This window comes from Anabrus simplex, chromosome 2, assembly GCF_040414725.1.
Source record: "Anabrus simplex isolate iqAnaSimp1 chromosome 2, ASM4041472v1, whole genome shotgun sequence".
NCBI classification, from domain to species: Eukaryota; Metazoa; Arthropoda; class Insecta; order Orthoptera; family Tettigoniidae; genus Anabrus; species Anabrus simplex.
In genome coordinates, this window is record NC_090266.1 from 737,261,601 (window position 1) to 737,280,904 (window position 19,304).

The 19,304-nt window shown below is 38.2% G+C and overlaps 1 protein-coding gene across 3 annotated transcripts in view; it reads right to left on the reverse strand.

The window, feature by feature from the left end:
• The window catches only part of DNAlig1 (DNA ligase 1), a 719,906-nt gene that overhangs the window by 546,458 nt on the left and 154,144 nt on the right, over positions 1–19,304 (reverse strand). For all 3 annotated transcript variants that reach the window (XM_068225852.1, XM_068225851.1, XM_068225853.1), the window contains one exon: positions 18,674–18,810. In XM_068225852.1, the coding sequence (XP_068081953.1) occupies positions 18,674–18,810 (137 nt within the window). The remainder of the gene's footprint in view (positions 1–18,673; positions 18,811–19,304) is intronic.

Below are 19,304 nucleotides of genomic sequence, written 5' to 3' on the forward strand. Positions count from 1 at the left end.
GAGATGTTGCCCTGAGAACCGTTATATACCGTGATGATTGCCGGAGCATCTGAAGAGGAAGTGCGGTTGGGGCCAGGCATGTTATAAGCACCGGTTTAAAGATCTTGATCTATTGCCCGTGGCTTAGCTGCGGGGCATGATGGGTCGCAGCCTGGGTACCTAGGACAGGAAGGTTGCATGTAGCTTTGCTAACATGGAACCCCTATCTGATGAACGGTTGCAGCACTTAATTCAAAATCAGTCACTACATTCTTTGTCAATATCATCATTCTAACTTGTTCAATAAATCCTCCAGATCATTTGCACCAAATCTTTTACTTTGTCAGCTTGCAAAGCATTCCTGATGTGCACATATGGGGGCACCAAAACAGGAACTGACAAATAAAAAGTGGAATATGCACATACTTAAAAAGATGGCCAACAGATGGTAGGAAGAGGCTTTATGCAGTTTCAAACACACACTAACTGTGCACCCAAATGGGTTTGCAAAGTTCTTGGTTTTGCACAAACATACGATCCCATACAGGGACATCAAGTTCAAGAAATACAGTGTTCTCACATACCAAATGAGGTAACTTGGCACTCAATGTGTTAAATTTACCTATCATTGTATCTGCAATGATGCAACCTAATGATGAACAGTTTTCCCATTTCAGGATCTTCATCTTTAATTTCTCTATCCAACTTTGAAATATTCCTTCCCCACTGTTATCATCACAATCCACCACGCAAGAGTGGAGTAACAATCTGTTCTTATTCCTCTGAAAAATAAGCAAACACCAATGGATACAATTTGTAGTCATTGTTATCATTACTACCATCAGTAGACAATGTGTAAGGCACGTATTGAAAACTTGAGTATTTCAGATACTGCTGACTCACACATGCATCTCACTACTGTTGTCTTGATTATGGAACTTCCATAGTATCAAGAATCTTTATTTGCCATCGACCATGTACAATGAAACAGGCTTTGTCAACTGATGATCATTTTGTACTTAATATTAACAAGGGTAACGAACAAACACTTTTTTTAAAAACTTAATACTAACATTATGCATTTCTAAGTATTCAGAGGTATTATAAAATGGATTTTCTATTAACCAATCATACAATTTCCTTTTAAAAGTACTTAAAGGGGTGGACCGTGCAGAATGTGGTAATTTGTTAAACAAACTTAAACAACTTTCGAGTTGAGAAACACGGCCTTGAATAATTGTCTAGCACTGTCTGCTGCAGGTAAGGGAAGGTTATGTTGAAACAAAAATTTTGTGAAATATCATTCAGCCCATAAAACACTATAATAGTCACCTTTTGTAGTGAATAAAGAGGTGGACTGAGTAGCTCAAGACAGAGCGCTGGCCGTTTGAGCCCAACCTGGCATATTCAAACCTGGCTCAGTCCGGTTGTATTTGAAGGTTCTCAAATATGTCAGCTTCGCATCAGTAGATTTACTGGCACATAAACGAACAACTGTGGGACAACACTCCAGCACTATGGCATCTCCAAAAACCGAAAAGTGGTTCTTGGTATATAAACTTAATTAAATCAAACAACTTTTTTTTTTTTTTAATGCTGTTTGTTCGGGGTGTCGACCCGTGTGGATCTTTTGCCCCTACTGGCACCATATTGTATGAACCTGCATGTAATTAGAATGGAATGTTGTGTGTGAGGAAAGGAAGATTAAGGACATCACGAACACCCAGTCCTCAGGCCAGGGATATTAATCATTACAATTAAAAGCCTCTGACCCGGCCGGGAATCGAACCCGGGGCCGCCGGGTGACAGGCGGGCGCGACTCCCCCTACACCGCGGGGCCGGACAACATTATTATTTTTTAGTGAAAACAAAATAGAGCATCTTCCATACCCTAGCCCTTTGATGAGCCATGATCTTTATGTTGTTCAGATTTCACATGGCATCGGCAGTCATAGATTCCTTCACGTTTAACTGAAAAGTCACACTCGCATGTTTCACAAAACATGTGGTTCAGTGAAAGTTTAGATGGCCCTATGCATGAAAACACTTCCGCATACTGCTTTCAGTAATGTTGATTTGCCACAATTCATTTCTGTCCATTGTCCACTCAGATCTTCATTGCTTACACATAGTCATTTTATTTAACACACGAATAGCTCATGCTATGCAAAATCAGTATCACTCTTGTAACACTATACTTTGTAACAAAAACAGGCAACTCATTACCAAACCGGAAGTAATAGAACAAGAATTGTACACATGCGCAGGTAATGTGTTCAACAAAGATGTTACCCTGACAGTCAAAGGTGGTAAATAAATGTTGCCATCTCGCAATTTCCTTCATGAACTACCCTTTAAGAACGAGTCTCCTATGTGACATACCGTATGAAACTTTAATTTTTTAAATTATTGGTGGGGAAAATGTAAAATTTAAAAGCAGCACTTCAAATTACACTCGTCCACGATACAGCTACCTACAATGGTATGTTGATGTGATGAAATTTCTTTTTAAGACAGGAGTGCACAATTTCTTTGACAGTATGTTCCAAATGTTTACTTATATTGAAATTTCACTGTTTTATTCGTTCAGGACTATTTACTGTCACAGAATTGGTACACAACTAGGGATATTGCCTGCCTGGAGTGATGCTGTTGCCTTCAAAATTTCAGCCAATAGCACTGACTCTTTACATCTGCGATGAAAAATACTGCACAATTCTTATAAACATATAAACTAGGGTTGGACTGGAGGTTCGTTGGCTTTCAAAATACACACATTTGCCTCTTACAAGTTATCGTACATAACTTCACATTTGGACATGATAAAATGAGTTAGACCCATAGTGAAATTTTAACCCACCGAATTTGTAAAATTCATAATCAGTACAATTTTCATTTCATACAGCCGTAGTCATCATCATCATCATCATCATCATCATCATTTCCCTTTATCCAGCTGTAGCCGGGTAGGGGCAGATATGGTTCCTCTCCACTTTCTTCGGTCTTTCCACCACTCCTCCTCCAACACTGTGTAGTACACGTGAGAAATCCATAGAAATTGGCATCTAGGGGGGGACCATCATCAGCTGTACGTTACCTTCATTTTGTACAGATTTCTGTCTGGAAAAGGAATCCAAAAGGAGCGCAACTTTACTGGATGGTGTATTATGCTTGAATATACCATTTGTTCACCTGTACAGATATCATTTTTGCGGATTTCATGAAACCAGCATGAACATTTTGTTGTGAACACATGTTTTTCGCCGTCTTACAAAACACACCTTTCAACTCTCTATGTGATACTTTCCCTTGAAACAATCACCACCAATCAGTTAAAGAGATGCATTTTCCCAGAAATATAAATATCTTTTGTTCTGGCATGATAGAACTTTCATTTCACTGACGAAAACTATAGTGGGCTCTGCTTACCACTTCTACAATATTTAGTAATTCTGTTGCAAATGGCATCAAGTTTTTTAGACTGATGAACTCCGAGGGATTTGAAGACAGTGAACCGACAGAAATGTTTACTAATGAATTATATATCCCAACAGATGTATTAACACTAGGATTACCAAACATTCTTTCTACCTACTTTTACCGAAGCAGTCATTTTGACCCATAGTGGCTTATATTCGTTTCTTGAGGATATTGGTGCCAGAAAAAGGTTCGAATTGAGTATAAAAATATCATAGACCATAATTTAATTATTAACATGCATGATTTGAGAACACTTATGAATAAATATGAATAAATAAATTTTAAATAAATAAATAAATAAATAAATAAATAAATAAATAAATAAATAAATAAATAAATAAATAAATAAATAAATAAATAAATAAATAAATAAATAAATAAATACACTAATAAGGCAGAATGTTTTTCTTACACACTTTAACTTACATTATACACATTTCTGCAGGAATGTCATTTTCTGCTTTTGAACTTATTTGTCGCACTGTACACACACACACACACTTTGCTTGGTCACCTTCGAAGTGAACTTAACCACAGTCCAGTTTTCTACAGATTACATACTTTTCAATTGTCTTGTTCCCATTGCACATTCTTCCCTGATTGATGAAAAACTCAACAAGACGCAATAATGCGTGTTCACTTAGGGTCCGATCGGTGGGTCGCGTTTCATCTTTTCCAAGGTAGGGAAAACCGTTTACAACATACTTGCCTTCCACATAGACAGCCAACAAAAACTGCTTACCAAACTTTTCTGGTTTATTGGCCATATACTGCATAAATGGGAATCTGGCTTTAGATGGAAAGAGTTGTTCATCCACGGTTATGTTCTCACTTGGTCTGAAGCAAATAGGCCTAGTAAACTTAGATATAAATTTGCCCGTACAGCAGATACAAGCGCCAATCTATCAATTTTCAGGTGATCCCTGCTGGTAGATTTTCCATCAAATACAAGAAACTTCATGATTTCCAGGAAACGGTTTCGTGCAACAGTTTGGGAGAAAATTCCAGGACCCCACTTCTGTGACCACAGATCGAGAACGTTTGTGTCAGCTCCATAAGTTCCGCAAGCGTATAAAATAACAATGACAGCATCCAATTCTTCTAAAGAAAGTGTGCGTTCAGGATTGTTCAGAAATTCGCGGGCTCCAACCTCATATCATTCGATGTGGCGCAGCTTGGATTCGTCAATAAAGAGACGACAAGCTGTAGCGCAACTACTTCCTTCAATGTGGCATTTTGCATGTCCTGTGGGACCTCTGACTTCCCTCAGTACATTTTACTGTCCTCGACAGCCTGGCAGGCTTTGTAGATCAACAAGAGTCCGCACTGTTCCATCCAAAGCGACTTCTTCCTCGCCGACCGTCATATGCTGACCACCCCCATATGTTGACTTACCACAGCGTATGTTCGGCCTTCTGTAGTTGATGTCGTGCTCCTTGCCAGTAAATTCATTATCTTCCTTAGTGTTTCCTTCATCTGCAAAATATAATACCTAACTTACTTACACTGTGCACAGAATTATGTAAATAATAAATGACTAACTTCAAATAGGTTTACCTTTGTCATCTGCTACTTTGCTAGTCTGCGTGCATCGCCACTTGGCGGGTAGTTCCCTAACCTTTGAGGTCGAAGGCTCCTGTGTGATTTCATGTTCACATGGAAATTCTACAGGCTCGACGCAACTAGAATCACTATCCGAACTATTTCTGTTTGTCAAGTTATACACGTCTTCGCAAGTATCGTGGTGTAAATCAGTCCCAGATTCATCGCATGATTGTGATGGGGTTATTATATGCTTATGCTTCAGAATTTCGGCATTCATTTACAGACTATGCGAAAACATGTTTCTTCGGGGTAATTAAAAACTATCGGGAAATCTAGTTTGTATGTTTGCAACGAGTGAACACGACTATTGACTGCTGGTTACGATTGCACACCTTTCATTACTGAACAAATACTGATTATACTTTCCTGTCAGTGTACTTGTATCATTGTTTGAAAAGAGCCAACAGCTGTCCCATTGCAGCACAACAATAAGTTCTACGATACTACGGTGATAAAGTACACTGTAACAGCTTGTTAGAATGATATCCCGTTCTAAATGAATGCCACAAAAGTCTGATCGGGTAGCTACTGCAATACCGGTCAAAATGACCGTCCGGTAAAAGTAGGTATATGACCTCATAGCGCTAACTAGAAAGGAGTTACGGGTTTTTGAAGCTATATGCTGAAAAGTACACTTAATATCAATAAAAGCCACCAAAGGGTTTGTGTGTTCTAACCGTATAACGAGAGTGATAGAGAAAATAAAAACTGAAAACGGTCATTTTGACCGCTGCGGTAAACCTAGTGTTAAATACTTCTACATCAGCAGCGGTTCTTAATAAAAATTCAACAGGGCCTCAAACCTTAATAAAATGGAGAGATAACCAAAGTGGGAAGAACAATGCTGTTGCTTCAGAAAGAACTCTTGAATCCCTAAGAGCAACAACTGAGTGCACCATACAGGTGTCCGAGTATTTATGGAATAATGGATTCCAATGTGTGCTCAAAGCGAAATTTAATCAAGTTCACCTAGAATGGCACCTTGGTATACCAAGCTCATTAAGGTGGTACAAACAACTTTCAACAATCAATTTTCTGAATTTACACATCCACATATCAGTGCTCACTCTAGAAATAACAGGCTCTTAATTTGAATGCTGCACTAACGCTATTTATATCCCAACAAAATTTGCCCTCTCATCGTGTAGTAATTTTGAGCCCAAATTTGAACTGACATTGACTCATTCGTCAATCAAATGAGAACACTAGCTAAAAAGACAGAAGAGACTAATAAGGCTGTAGTAGAAAGGGCATTAAAATAAGACAAGCACTAGACTTGACTGAGAACATGGATGACCTCTTACCGGACTGGGAGAACAATTCAGGTCTATTTAACAGTGATAGCTACAGTCTTGCTAAGAAGTGTCTGATTTATTATCTAGAAGGATATATAGTATGCAATGTGCCCAAGGTCACAAAATGTCATAAATGTCAGTGTGGTCTCAAACCAGTTGTTGGACAGTGTGAGTTGCAGGTAGGATATGAAATAGTGGCCACTCGAAGAGTGAACCCAGCACACAATGCAGTCCTGCATAGACAAGTACATTAATTCAAACATTTGAATTTCAACGCTTCCTGTAGGTCGCATGAATTCATTTCTAAAACCAACACCTTGGCCATTGTATTATTCTTGGTTTCATTTAGCATGGGTGCAAAATTTGCATAAGACTGACAATTCCCTGGTAAGCTACCTTCCTTGTGACATTAGGCTAATAAAGGCAGGTACCGTACTTCAACAGAAAATACTGGTTAAGCCACTATTGCACTGATAAATCTTAGTCATAGAATTGGAGCTATTTCAACTACTAATTGCTTATACACTACACCAGAGATGCGCACAATTCTGCACTCAGTGCCTGCATGATGCTAGCCTAGAACAGTGTGCGCACTAGAACCGGTTGACACCAGTGGTGATACAGCCTGTCACTAAAGTCTAAATGCTACCACCAAGTTCCTTCAACAATGATATTTTAGATCTTTTGAACAATTTAAGCATCTGTACTAGACAAATAAATGTATTCAAAGAAATCAGTAAAATAAATACATGAACCAATGAAATACTTCTTGAAAAACTAACTTTATTTTTATTTTCTACACATCACGCATAATTAACACCCCTGAATAATTTACGCATCCTAATATTTAATAGGTCCGAAGTGGAGAAAAAGAAATATTCACGTATTTAATGCACCCACTTCTTCGAACATCCATCACGGAGCTCCGGCTGCATTTCGAAATAAAGATGTCAACTACTCAGGTAGCAGTCTACCTATTGCGAAACTGGACATTCCAAATACCGGGAAACGTGCTGCTATCAGTCGGTAGGAAATACCACTGCACTAGTTCAGTGCACTGAATCAGCGCAGAAGTAACTAGTGATGCTCTATTCAAGTTTGGTACAAACATAATTTATGAGTGATATTGTATAGGCCATTGGGCTTGTGCCGTGTCAAGAAAATAAAGTGAAATTCTTAACGTTTCACAGAAAACTGTGCTCTGCGTCCTCAGAAGAATTCTTCGCTGTCCACGAGAAAGGGTTCTGGACACGGCACAAGCCCAAAAGCCTATCCAATATCATGTCTATAAGTACACGCCGTGAAAGCATTAATGGCAACAGTATTTTATGAGTGTTTCGGGTATGGGATAGGCGTTTCATGTGATTCGTTTGTTAGTCCACAGTGAGTAAGTATTCGAGTAATAATCCATCGTATAAACTCGTGATGATCAGTTACGCCAAAACATACGGGAACAGGGCAGTGGGCCGCAAGTATTCAGTGACCGAATGCAACGTGCACTATGCGGTTTGTAGGATGTTAAATGGTTTATTTTTTACCTATTCAATACATATAAAGTTTACATTTAGGAATTTATTCTTAATTCCGCTTGAGACATGTTTCGCCCTTCATTGAGGGCATCATCAGTCTAAATTACCTTCTCAAGGCAAAAATCAGGTACCTGATTAGTATTTAACATGCACAAATTAATACACATTACAATGGGAAAATTAAGTACGAGAAACTCCCGTACAATGGTGATGGTTAAACTATATAAGTTTAAAGAATAAGAAGTCGGCACCAATGCTTAAAATTACTGGGTAATTATAGCAGAGTTCAGCAGTGGTGCTCTGAAGAATAATAGATGCACTCATAGGAAATTATAGAGTTTTAAAATTATTTACAGTATAACAGTCGGGGGGAAGGGTATAGTGCTCCGCGTCAATGTTTTTAACAAAAATTACTGCCAATGATTGGTAACTATACAGTAAATTTACATTATCCAAATGAACAGTTGAGAATTTACAGTTTATATACATATTTACAAGAGAGCAGCTTGGTGAGCAAGAACATAAAAAAGTAAATTACCAAGTGCATCCCGTTGCTGGTTGAAGTACCGGGTTCTCTGCTCTCTTGTAAATATGTATATAAACTGTAAATTATCAACTGTTCATTTGGATAATGTAAATTTTGCTGTATAGTTACCAACCACTGGCAGTAATTTTTGTTAAAAACATTGACGCCGAGCACTATACCCTTCCCCCCGACTGTTCTACTGTAAATAATTTTAAAACTTTATAATTTCCTATGAGTTCATCAATTATTCTTATTCTCTTCTTTAAACTTATATAGTTTAACCATCACCATTGTACAAGAGTTTCTCGTACTTAATTTTCTCATTGTAATGTGTATTAATTTGTGCATGTTAAACACTAATCAGGTACCTGATTTTTGCCTTGAGGAGGTAATTTAGACTGATGATGCCCTCAATGAAGGGCAAAACATGTCTCAAGCTGAATTAAGAATAAATTCCTAAATGTAAAATTTATATGTACTGAATAGGTGACAAAATAAACCATTTAACATCCTACATTCAGTATCTTCAATACGGACAACAATGATTTTTATCACTTGCAACACTATGCGGTTACCGTGGTAAAAGAGAAGTGCACTTCAAGTGACCAACAAGTCTCGCAAAGCCTTTCACGGACCGAAAAGTGGCAAGATGCCGAAAGTAGGGTAGGATCAGCTTAAATGTATGACTTCGTTAGACAACGTTTGATATGCCATTTCTCACGAAATGCTGTACAGTATTTTAAAGGATGAGAAATAGCTGCTGCACACGGAATCAGTGTCTCGGATTTTAAGGTTAACCGAGGTTTCATTAATTTTACGAAGAGAAATGGACTTTCTCTTTGAAGAAGAACAGCATTATGCCACAAAATGCCAAATGATTTCAACCAAGTAATTGATTTCCATCGCTTTGTGATTGAGAAGCGTAAAATGAAAGAATACTTGCTCTCCCAAATAGGAAACACAGGTCAGACGCCAATCAGTTTCCGTATGCCACAAAGTCGAACATTTGATAAGAAAGGGATATCGAGTGTTATCGTACGTGCTACCGGAAGCAAAAGAGTATGATGTACTGCAATGCTTGCTGTAACAGGTGATGGCAGAAAGCTTGCACCTTATGTTGTTCTAAAACAAAGGACAATACCTAAAGTAAAGTTTCCATGAGGGATCCACGTTCGTATCCAAGAAAAAAGGTGGATGGACACGTCACTCGTACAAGACTGGATACAAACGGTTTGGGGAAATATAGTGGGAGTCCATCTTTCGAAGCCCGGCCCTTCTCACCGACTTTTTTTTCATTGCCGGTACCGTACGTCATTATTATGTACTTACATAAATTGTACGTGTATTAGTGCATGTTTGTTTACTTCAGGCCTTACTGTCAGCTCGTAATGGGAAGAATATTTTCCAGTGTCAGTACTTCAAACCCACGTATCCAACTTGCCTGATGCATACTATTTGACTTTTCAGAAATAATCTCACTCCGGAATTTTACGCGAAATGACGATTAACTGCAAATGAGTGTAACCAAATGCGTGTATATGAAATCTGATGTATCTTTTAAATGTCAATAATTGTAAATATTTTTTACTATATCTGAATTCCTCGAATAATGCATGCCTGTATTTTTCATTAAAAATGTGCATTAATTACGCGAGACAATACGGCACATATTTCCTTTTTTAACTAATGAATAAGTTATCTTAGCTTACTTTATTAGATTACGATAGTGTAGACCTATTGAACAAGTTATATTAACAAAATTAAAATGTTAATTAGCAAACTAAAAACTAACTCCTTTTCGGAAAATTAATCTCTTTTTCTTTTTTCTCACATACTCGTTTCCAATTAACTAGTCTCTTCCAATTTGGAACTAGTTTGTTACTTCAAGTGATACATACCCACATCTATTATAGATTTATTGTTCCAAAATTCCTTCATTACGGCCTTATGATCACTTCCTCTGATATCCCCATATTGACTTAAGAAGTGGTATACGATATTATGATGATCTAAAGTATATTTCCTCGCAGTGACAATGTTTCCACATACAAAACACTGTGCTCCATTCTCAACCTCCAGAAAGAAATATTTTGCTTCCTATTAAGGACTTAATTGAGACACGGAGTGTCATTTATTATTGGTAATAGCCATACTGCAACTGACACAAACTGAAGGTCATTCATCAAATATTTGCCTTGCACGCAATACATGCATTTGCACTCACTTGCCTGTCGCATGGACACAGATAGGTCTTATGGCAATGATGGGGCAGGAAAGGGCTACGAGTGGAAAGGAAGTGGCCATGGCCTTAATTAATACGTTCAGCACCAGCTTCTCAGCGAGACACTTGAATGCCTGGACCAGCCATTTTCATGCCAGGCCCTCTTAACATGCATCACTTAATACAATTCACCATTACCCCTGAACTATAACTGTTAGAAATGTGATACTTTGTGCTTACCTCTAGTAGATACTGAGGGTGTGATATCGGGTATCACAGGTGCCAGGGTGGAGAGGAACACCACACTTATTGCAGTACCATATTGTTTCACTATCTATCTTTGTTTCTTGTGCACACACTACACTTTCTTGAGGGGGTGCTTTTACTTTTTCCAGGAGGAAATTTAACAAGAACATGTTGCTTCCTTTTTCCATCAAGCCGGAAAACTGGGTCCTTTATTGGTGCTCGTCGTGGGGGTGGGGATTTAGAGGTGTTCATACTTGATGAAGATGATTCAAAAGGAACTGGAGATACTGATTGAATTATTTGCGTATCTTGTATCAGATATCTACAAACTGTTTGCATGAACAAGAAAAATGAGAGGGATTTGTTTCTAGTGTTCTTTTGATGAAGCCTAAATGCATTGAAGAGGGCACATTGTAAAATATTAAAAAAAAAAAAAACCTTTTTGGGCCACTTCACTGTTCTCCTCATGAACGGATACATTGCAAGGTTCTGATCAGCAATATCCACTCCAAGCATGTGTGGGTTATAATCAACAATACATTCCGGCTTCATTGCAGGTTTTCCAAATCTACCTTTTGGTACTTCAGTCATTTCTGCTGAATGCATTGTTGAAATCATTGTTATGACCCTCTTGTCCATCCATGAAAGAAGAAGAACCTCGCCATTCCTAATAAAAGTCATTTCTCCTCTTTTCAGACTTTTCTCTTGTTCCCTGAATTCTTTAGGAACCCCCCTGTTTTGCCGTATTGTTCCACAAACAGTAGTGTTGCGCTCACGCAACTCCTTAGCCAAACCTACACAGTTATAAAAATTATCCATATATACCGTGTACCCCTGGTCAAGGTAGGGATTCAGTAATTCCAACACTGTGTCTGAGCGAAATTCCACTTCCATCATAAATTTTGAGAGTGCAAATATACCCTGAACTAGACTTGCGCACCATCCTGACTAAAATGCCATACTTAGTAAGTTTTCAGGATTGTAGACTCGAAATCTCAAACGCCCTCGCCAAGCTAGCATCCCCCCATCCAATGCAATCTTTTTGCCTGGAGTGTATACGGTTGAAAATTTATTGCTCAATATTTCCAAAATAGGTCGACTTTTATACAGCCTATCTGTACTATCGGCATAATGGTTACTGTTGTTTATAATCTTAATTTTCAGATTTTGGTATCTGTGTGCCATTTTTCTTGCCTGGTTGGCATATATGGCATACATATACCACTGTTTTAGTTATATGCCCATTTTAACAGCATTATTTAATGCCTATACTAAGCAAATAGTTTTTATTTAAAAAAAATTTAACCCTATTCCAAGACTCAATCAAGAATAACAGGCTTTATAAACTGATTTTAGCATCTAAGATATATGCCAGTAAGGTGTTACATTGATATTTCAGTCAAAAGTGTTCAAACCAATGTCCTACATTTTCATATGACTAATCAATAGCCAATTTGTGTAATTTATGAACCAACTTTAAATGTATATTGTTAAACTTGCCACTGTTGATTTGCACAAATGTATGTATATTCCATATTGTATAACCCAAAAAATTGGATGGTAGTAGCATAAAAAATAACATGTGACTTCATGGATGATTCACACTAGTTAATCAACTACCTTCACACTGTGTGCTAAAAACTCAAAATTGACACATACAATAGCCAAAATGTACCAGACATACCAACATTTATGATCGGTTCAAATTAATTTAAGCTTTTACCACTACATGTGATGTTTTTGTAATAAAAAAATAAAAATAAAAAAAAAATTTTTTAATGCATGTCAACTGAAGATGACCCCCTAGGGGTCGAAACTAGTCTTGACTATATTTACCAGCTTAATGTAAATTAATTTTGTATTGATAAAGTGGAGATTCATATTTATATTGTTTTTTGTAAAATAATGGTTACTGTCACTGAAGTGAAGAAATGAAAGAATATGAAGGAAGCGTGTTCGGGACATTCTTTTAGAAAATATCGGACTCTGAAACACAGGGTCTTCGGTCCAGTACATTTTTATATCAGGCTTTTGGACTATACCTGTGATGAACATCAACCCTAAAAACTTTTCCAACTTTGAGACATCAATCGGTTTCCAGGATTGCATAATCAAATTCTTTGTGAAAAGCCGGGGCACCGCACGTATCACTTGACTCGCGTATAGATTCGTCTGCTCACACACATGCTGATAAAATTCGTCATTCATGAAAATACTCACGTAACTCATAATATCCTGCTCATTTTCTATTTGAACATTTAGCCCTGAATTCCCTGTAAATGGTGGAACAGGTGGACAATAACTAGGATGATATGTATCGGGCACTTCACTTTCCTCTATAGGCCTATCGCATTCGTGAATCGGAATTTCGTCAATCTCACTTTCACTATCTGAGTCTATTTCAGGAATAAGTTCATCACGAGAATCATCATTGTGAACAATATCTAACAGTTCTTCTTCCGTAAGAAACTTTGTTTTATAAGCCATTATACTACACTCGGTAAGAACGACACGCACTGCATTGGAATCTCAAGTACCGACTTGCCGTGCGAGGAAGTGCTGAGATTTTCCAGCTAAAACTGCTGAGATAAACATGAGCCCACTCAACACGAGGGTTATCTCAACAAGGTCAACCAATTTCCTATTACAACCAGTAACGCTGACTAAGGTGTAAGAATGTACAGATGACGAATATAAACAGCATTGCTTCGCACGGAACATTAAAACCTCTTACGCCGTCCACGGCCCGCAGCATAGGAGCAAGCTTAAACGTCTTCCGCCATCCACGGTCCGCAATGAGTTAAGGTACAGCACCAGTATTTTGTATCGCTTAAAACGCAGAACACAGTCTTCAGGGCTGCTAACAGTGGCGTTTGAACCCACTATCTCCTGAATGCAAGCTCACAGTTACTCACAGTTGCGCACCCATAACCTAACGGCCAACTCTTTTGGAGTGTAAAATTAGTGAATGGGTCATAAAACCCATATCATTATCGTCGTCATGTCCCGGTAAGAGCAAATTTAGGTCAAAACATGTATGGATTTATCACAAAAATGACAAATCTATCAGAACTTGTGATATAAATACAGTCTCTGATAACTTTCAGAAAATAATTGTATATACATAACTTCTTAACCAAAAGGAAATGCACTCTATAACTATCTTGATATTTACAATATGTACATAGAAACTCGCAAGATTGTGTTCAGAAATTATAAGTCGTCTTGACACTACTCTCCTGCGTGATAAGATGCTTGCTTGTTGATGCTTGCTGTTTAAAGGGGCCTAACATCTAGGTCATCAGCCCTGTGTGATAAAAGTTCAAGTTAATTCCTATGAAATTTACATAAAAAAGACGAAGTTTTGAGAAGCATGAAAGAGTCTCTGATAATGTTGTAGCAATGTCCTATGAATGTTGCTAAATCTCATGGCGGCCGTATTGGTCATTGTGTACTCAGACCTCTGGGTTTATCAGCTGGTGGTGGTATGGTTCTCTAGGCGAGAGGCTGCCTTCATATACAGCTGCAGCGGTCACGTAGTAGAATCACATGCTTTGCTCTCATCAGCTGGATTGGGCTGGTGTGTTCTGGAAGGAATCCACGTGCTGTGCGGCATTTAAACAGGCACAAGAATACAATGAAAGTGAGAACCTCCACCTTTCTGATACTGTATTTGCTTAAAACAAGCTAACGTGTTTCGTTCCTTAGGATCATCCTCAGCTACTTTTTTCCGTGCTTAGGTGAAGAAATGTTTACAAAGAATTATATTCATCTTTAAAACAATCTTAGAATAGTACTTTAATTATGACTAAAATGAACCTATTAAAAAAGGGGGAATCTGGAGGACAACTGCTGCCGTTCATCACATACTTCCGACAAAATTTAATATTGCTGTTTTCATAAAACTATTGGAAACAATATCTGAAGAAATCAAGGTCCATGCATGCAACAGCCAGTTGCACAAAATTTACTCTGGCGATCTGGATCTTGCTTTGTTATCACACTTGTATATATCTTCAACGTCAAGTTACAGCAGAGTTTTTTTACAATATGGATGTTAAACAGCTAGATCCATTCCGCATGTTGGTCAACAGCTGCTTCCTGTTTGTGTGCTAATTTCTATCTTTAATTTTTCTTGTCATTGTTAAATTGTAGTTATTTCATGATCCTTGCAAATGGTACATTTAGCTATTGTCACTTGAATTGTTTGTTTACTTGTTTATGGCCAAGAAATATGTTTATTAGCAAGTGTAATTTACCATAATCAAAGTAGAAGAAAATATAACATTACCTACAACAAGATATCTCTACCCCCAGCGAATAAGCTGACAAGTCGTGTTAACTTATCTGGTTAAAAACAGATCAGATATCCCATAATGTAGGTACAGTATGTGCTTTTACACATTCTCTGTATAGAATAAGGAGAAGGGTCGGTACTTACCTGTTTATGCACGAATGTGGAGGATGTATAGGGATTTGTATGTTTCCACCTTATCAGGTTCACGCAACAGCACAGCCAAGCATAGTAAACGTTCTGCTACAGGAATCAAGTTTCAGAGGATGGCACATTTTAGTACATAAAATTATGAACAAATGCAAGCACAATGAGGTTTTGGTGTAATTTAGTTTTGTTAATATAAGTTCAAACTGAACAATTTAGTGTTTTAACACCAACAAATTTGAATGTATACAGTTTTAACTCAGTCAGTATATTCGACCTTGAAGTCCAGTGCTACTGAACTGACACACAAGGTGTTAAAAATAAAAGAAATAATTTAAGCAATACCAAGTAAACAAACAAGATCAAACACAGTACTCCAAGATGAAAAACTTTAACACACACAAATCTTATTTCTTTTTCTTCAGGTTGTTTTTAATTGTGACATTTTACCCCAAAGTTTGTGAACTTGGAGAAATATGAGGCAATAACTTTGTATTTTATCTAGATATATATTTTAATATAAGGTCTATAGGAGTTAGTTGTACGAACATGTTGATATATATTTTATATTAATTGCCAGTTTTCATGACATTCATCCAGCTGAAGATGGTGCTAAAGAAACGCCGAAACTAGTACGGCTGAAAAATGAAATGGCGTATGGTTTTTAGTGCCGGGAGTGTCAGAGGACAAGTTCGGCTCGCCAGATGCAGGTCCTTAAGTCGACTCCCGTAGGCGACCTGCGCGTCGTGATGAGGATGAAATGATGAAGAAGACGACACATATACTCAGCCTCCGTGTCAGCGAAATTAACCAATTATGGTTAAAATTCCCGACCCTGCCGGTAATTGAACCCGGGAACCCTGTGACCAAAGGCCAGCACGCTAACCATTCAGCCATGGAGCCGGACCTAGTACTGCTAATACATACAAGCAACACTGTTTTGTATTGAACAGGTGGAACCTCTAAAAAATTTATAAGTATTTGTGGTAGGTGAATAGTTTCATGTTCGACCCGCGCATTACAGGCATGCATCAGTCATGTATATAAGTCTGTGTTTTGAAGTTAAGAATGTCTGCCAGGGTAATGGTTAGCAGAATTAGCTGCCATTCTTGGCAGCCTGAGTTCGATTTGCAGTACCTTACTGCCAGAGATTCAGGAATGGTAGGAAGGTTAATTTGTGATAAAAATGCTACAGGCAACTCCCTTCCCCTGGGGGCCTGTCTAAAAAGGAGCTGCACCACCTCAGGATGAAGAAACAAATTTACTTAAGAAATATTCACGGTTGTTGCTAGACCTATAGGCGAGATCATTAACAAAGTGATCGTTTAATACCTTGTAACTCGGGCAAATATAGGGTTTTTTAGGAAAGAAGTAGGTTTAAAATGTGACAAAAATAATCCAATCACAATTGTTTTACTCGCCAACATACTTAACAAATAATAATAATAATAATATCAATTTTTTTTATGTCCCCACGTGCTTTCAACGATTTTCGAAGACACCAAACAAAGCACCTTAGGGTATGCGTTAACAAAAAAATGGGAGACAACGAACATACGAAATTATACATTCTGATAATAAACGCATTACTGCCACACCTGAAGATATCCATAAATGCAGCAAACTTGCCTGTTATTTATTTTTATTTGTTCCGTCATGGAACATTTGGCACTATCTGGGCGATATCAGACCTAACCTAAACATTTGGTCTGTCTTATCTCGTTTACAGCTGTATAGGTAAATCCTGGTGTGATAAATGTAGAGAGCAAGCATGAAATATACTTAAAAATCAGGGTCTGGTTTTCAACAGCCGCAGTTATCAAAGGAATGCTTCCAGTTACTACGTATTACATTCGGAAATACAACTCGTAACATACGCGAGTTATCAGCTGGTGGTTTGGCATGCTTTCAACAACGCGGCTTTATTCAGAAGGAGTGGCTTCTGCTACACATACACCAGCTGGGATTATCAGAGACCATCTCCAGAAAACATTTGGGAATAGCTTCACACAGTTTGGACTCTATAATCCGGAATGAAACTGTTTTTAGAAGGTTAAAAAAGACGGGACATTGAATGCCCTCGGTCTCGATTGTTGCAATGCATGGCTGATGAGATGACAGTGAAGATGACATCACTTACAATGACGGCGCGCCGGTAGCAGGGAAGTTAGCGGCACAAGACAATTAAAATGAAAACACTGATCAGGTTTACTGTGTGGTAGGCCTACTGCTCAACAAACAGAGACAAATGACTGGCCATTGAGTCATTTTGTATCAATATTGCATAATATGATAATACAATACCCTTATCCCTTTTCTCTATGGGGTCGAGTATGAAGCAAGACAAATTTAGGTAGCGAGTTTTTACGACTGTATGCCCTTCTCAACTTCGACCTCAGCAGAGGAATTGATGAGATGAAACGAATGACATGACATGAGTAACTAAATCGCATTATATTCACTTTACATATGGGCCAAAAAGTAGTGTTCAACATTTATCGACTTTTTATATTTAGAAATACTGCCTTCCAATGAAAATAGCCAGTATAACTCAAATACATTCATAAGTTTGTCAAAGAACAGTATAGAATGTTTGGATGTACAATTTATAGCTCTTTATAGCCTGGAAGTCATGTGTTCACTGTACAAAATTTGAGGTTATCGCATATTGGATACCCCTTTACTTTTCTTGGCTGAAAAAGTGAGGGAGGAAAAGGGGTCTAATACCCGGATAACCATGGTGAATTGGTGCAGATATCGATGGCTCCAAGCAATAATAGTGCCAGGCTGAGTAGTTCAGGCGATTGAGGCACTGGCTTTCTGACCCCAATTTGGCAGGTTCGAACCTGGTTCAGTCTGGTGGTATCTGAAGGTGCTCAAATACATCAGCCTCGTGTTAGTAGATTTACTGGCACATAAGAGAACTCCTGCAGGACTGAATTCTGGCACCTCAGCGACTACAAAAACCATAAAAGTAGCTAGTGGGACGTAAAGTATTAAGTATTACCATTGTAACTTTTCCCCTTGTACAAACATCATAACTACAGTTACAATTTTAATTGCGCTATAATTCTCCCAAAGAACGACATTAAGATCTATTATTGCTGCTAAGTTTGGGGTGCAGGAGATATGATTTTTATACAGGGGAGAAATATTGAATTTACGGCTTCGGTGATGATCGTAACTCATTTTGGCTATTCTTGGACTTAATGACGTTAATACTTGGAGCAGTCGATATACCATTCTTGCTAGTAATGTGACTTGTCAGCTTATTCACCGAGGTGAGAGATTTGTACTTACAATTGAATGAGGAGCCTGATTTCCGAAAAGCTTGGAACATGACCCACTTACTTTTTCCGCTTCCGTTTCTTCTTGCGCGTCCCTCTCTTCCTTTACACGCTGAAGTCGAGTTTCTATTGTCTGCTGAATTGTATCGTGCAATTTTTTAACAATCCCTGGTCTCAACTCCATGGCATGCTCACGAGGGGCTGAAAAGGAGAAGAAACTTTTCTGAAATTGGAAAGGACAAGAGTAAGAATTCAGTACACGATATTATATATTACTTTTACTGCTTCCTTAAAATGATCTTCAGGACACTGTCGTCAGTCCCATGTACTAGTTTCAAGTGTGAATTCTGTCTGATAACCCATGTTTCTGTGAAGTTATTATTACCAGAAAGACCACTGCCGGCCCCGTGGTGTAGGGGTAGCGTGCCTGCCTCTTACCTGGAGGCCCCGGGTTCGATTCCCGGCCTTCTGAAATTGGAAAGGACAAGAGTAAGAATTCAGTACACGATATTATATATTACTTTTACTGCTTCCTTAAAATGATCTTCAGGACATTGTCGTCAGTCCCATGTACTAGTTTCAAGTGTGAATTCTGTCTGACAACCCATGTTTCTGTGAAGTTATTTTATAATTATGCTCTACCAGAAAGACCACTGCCGGCCCCGTGGTGTAGGGGTAGCGTGCCTGCCTCTTAC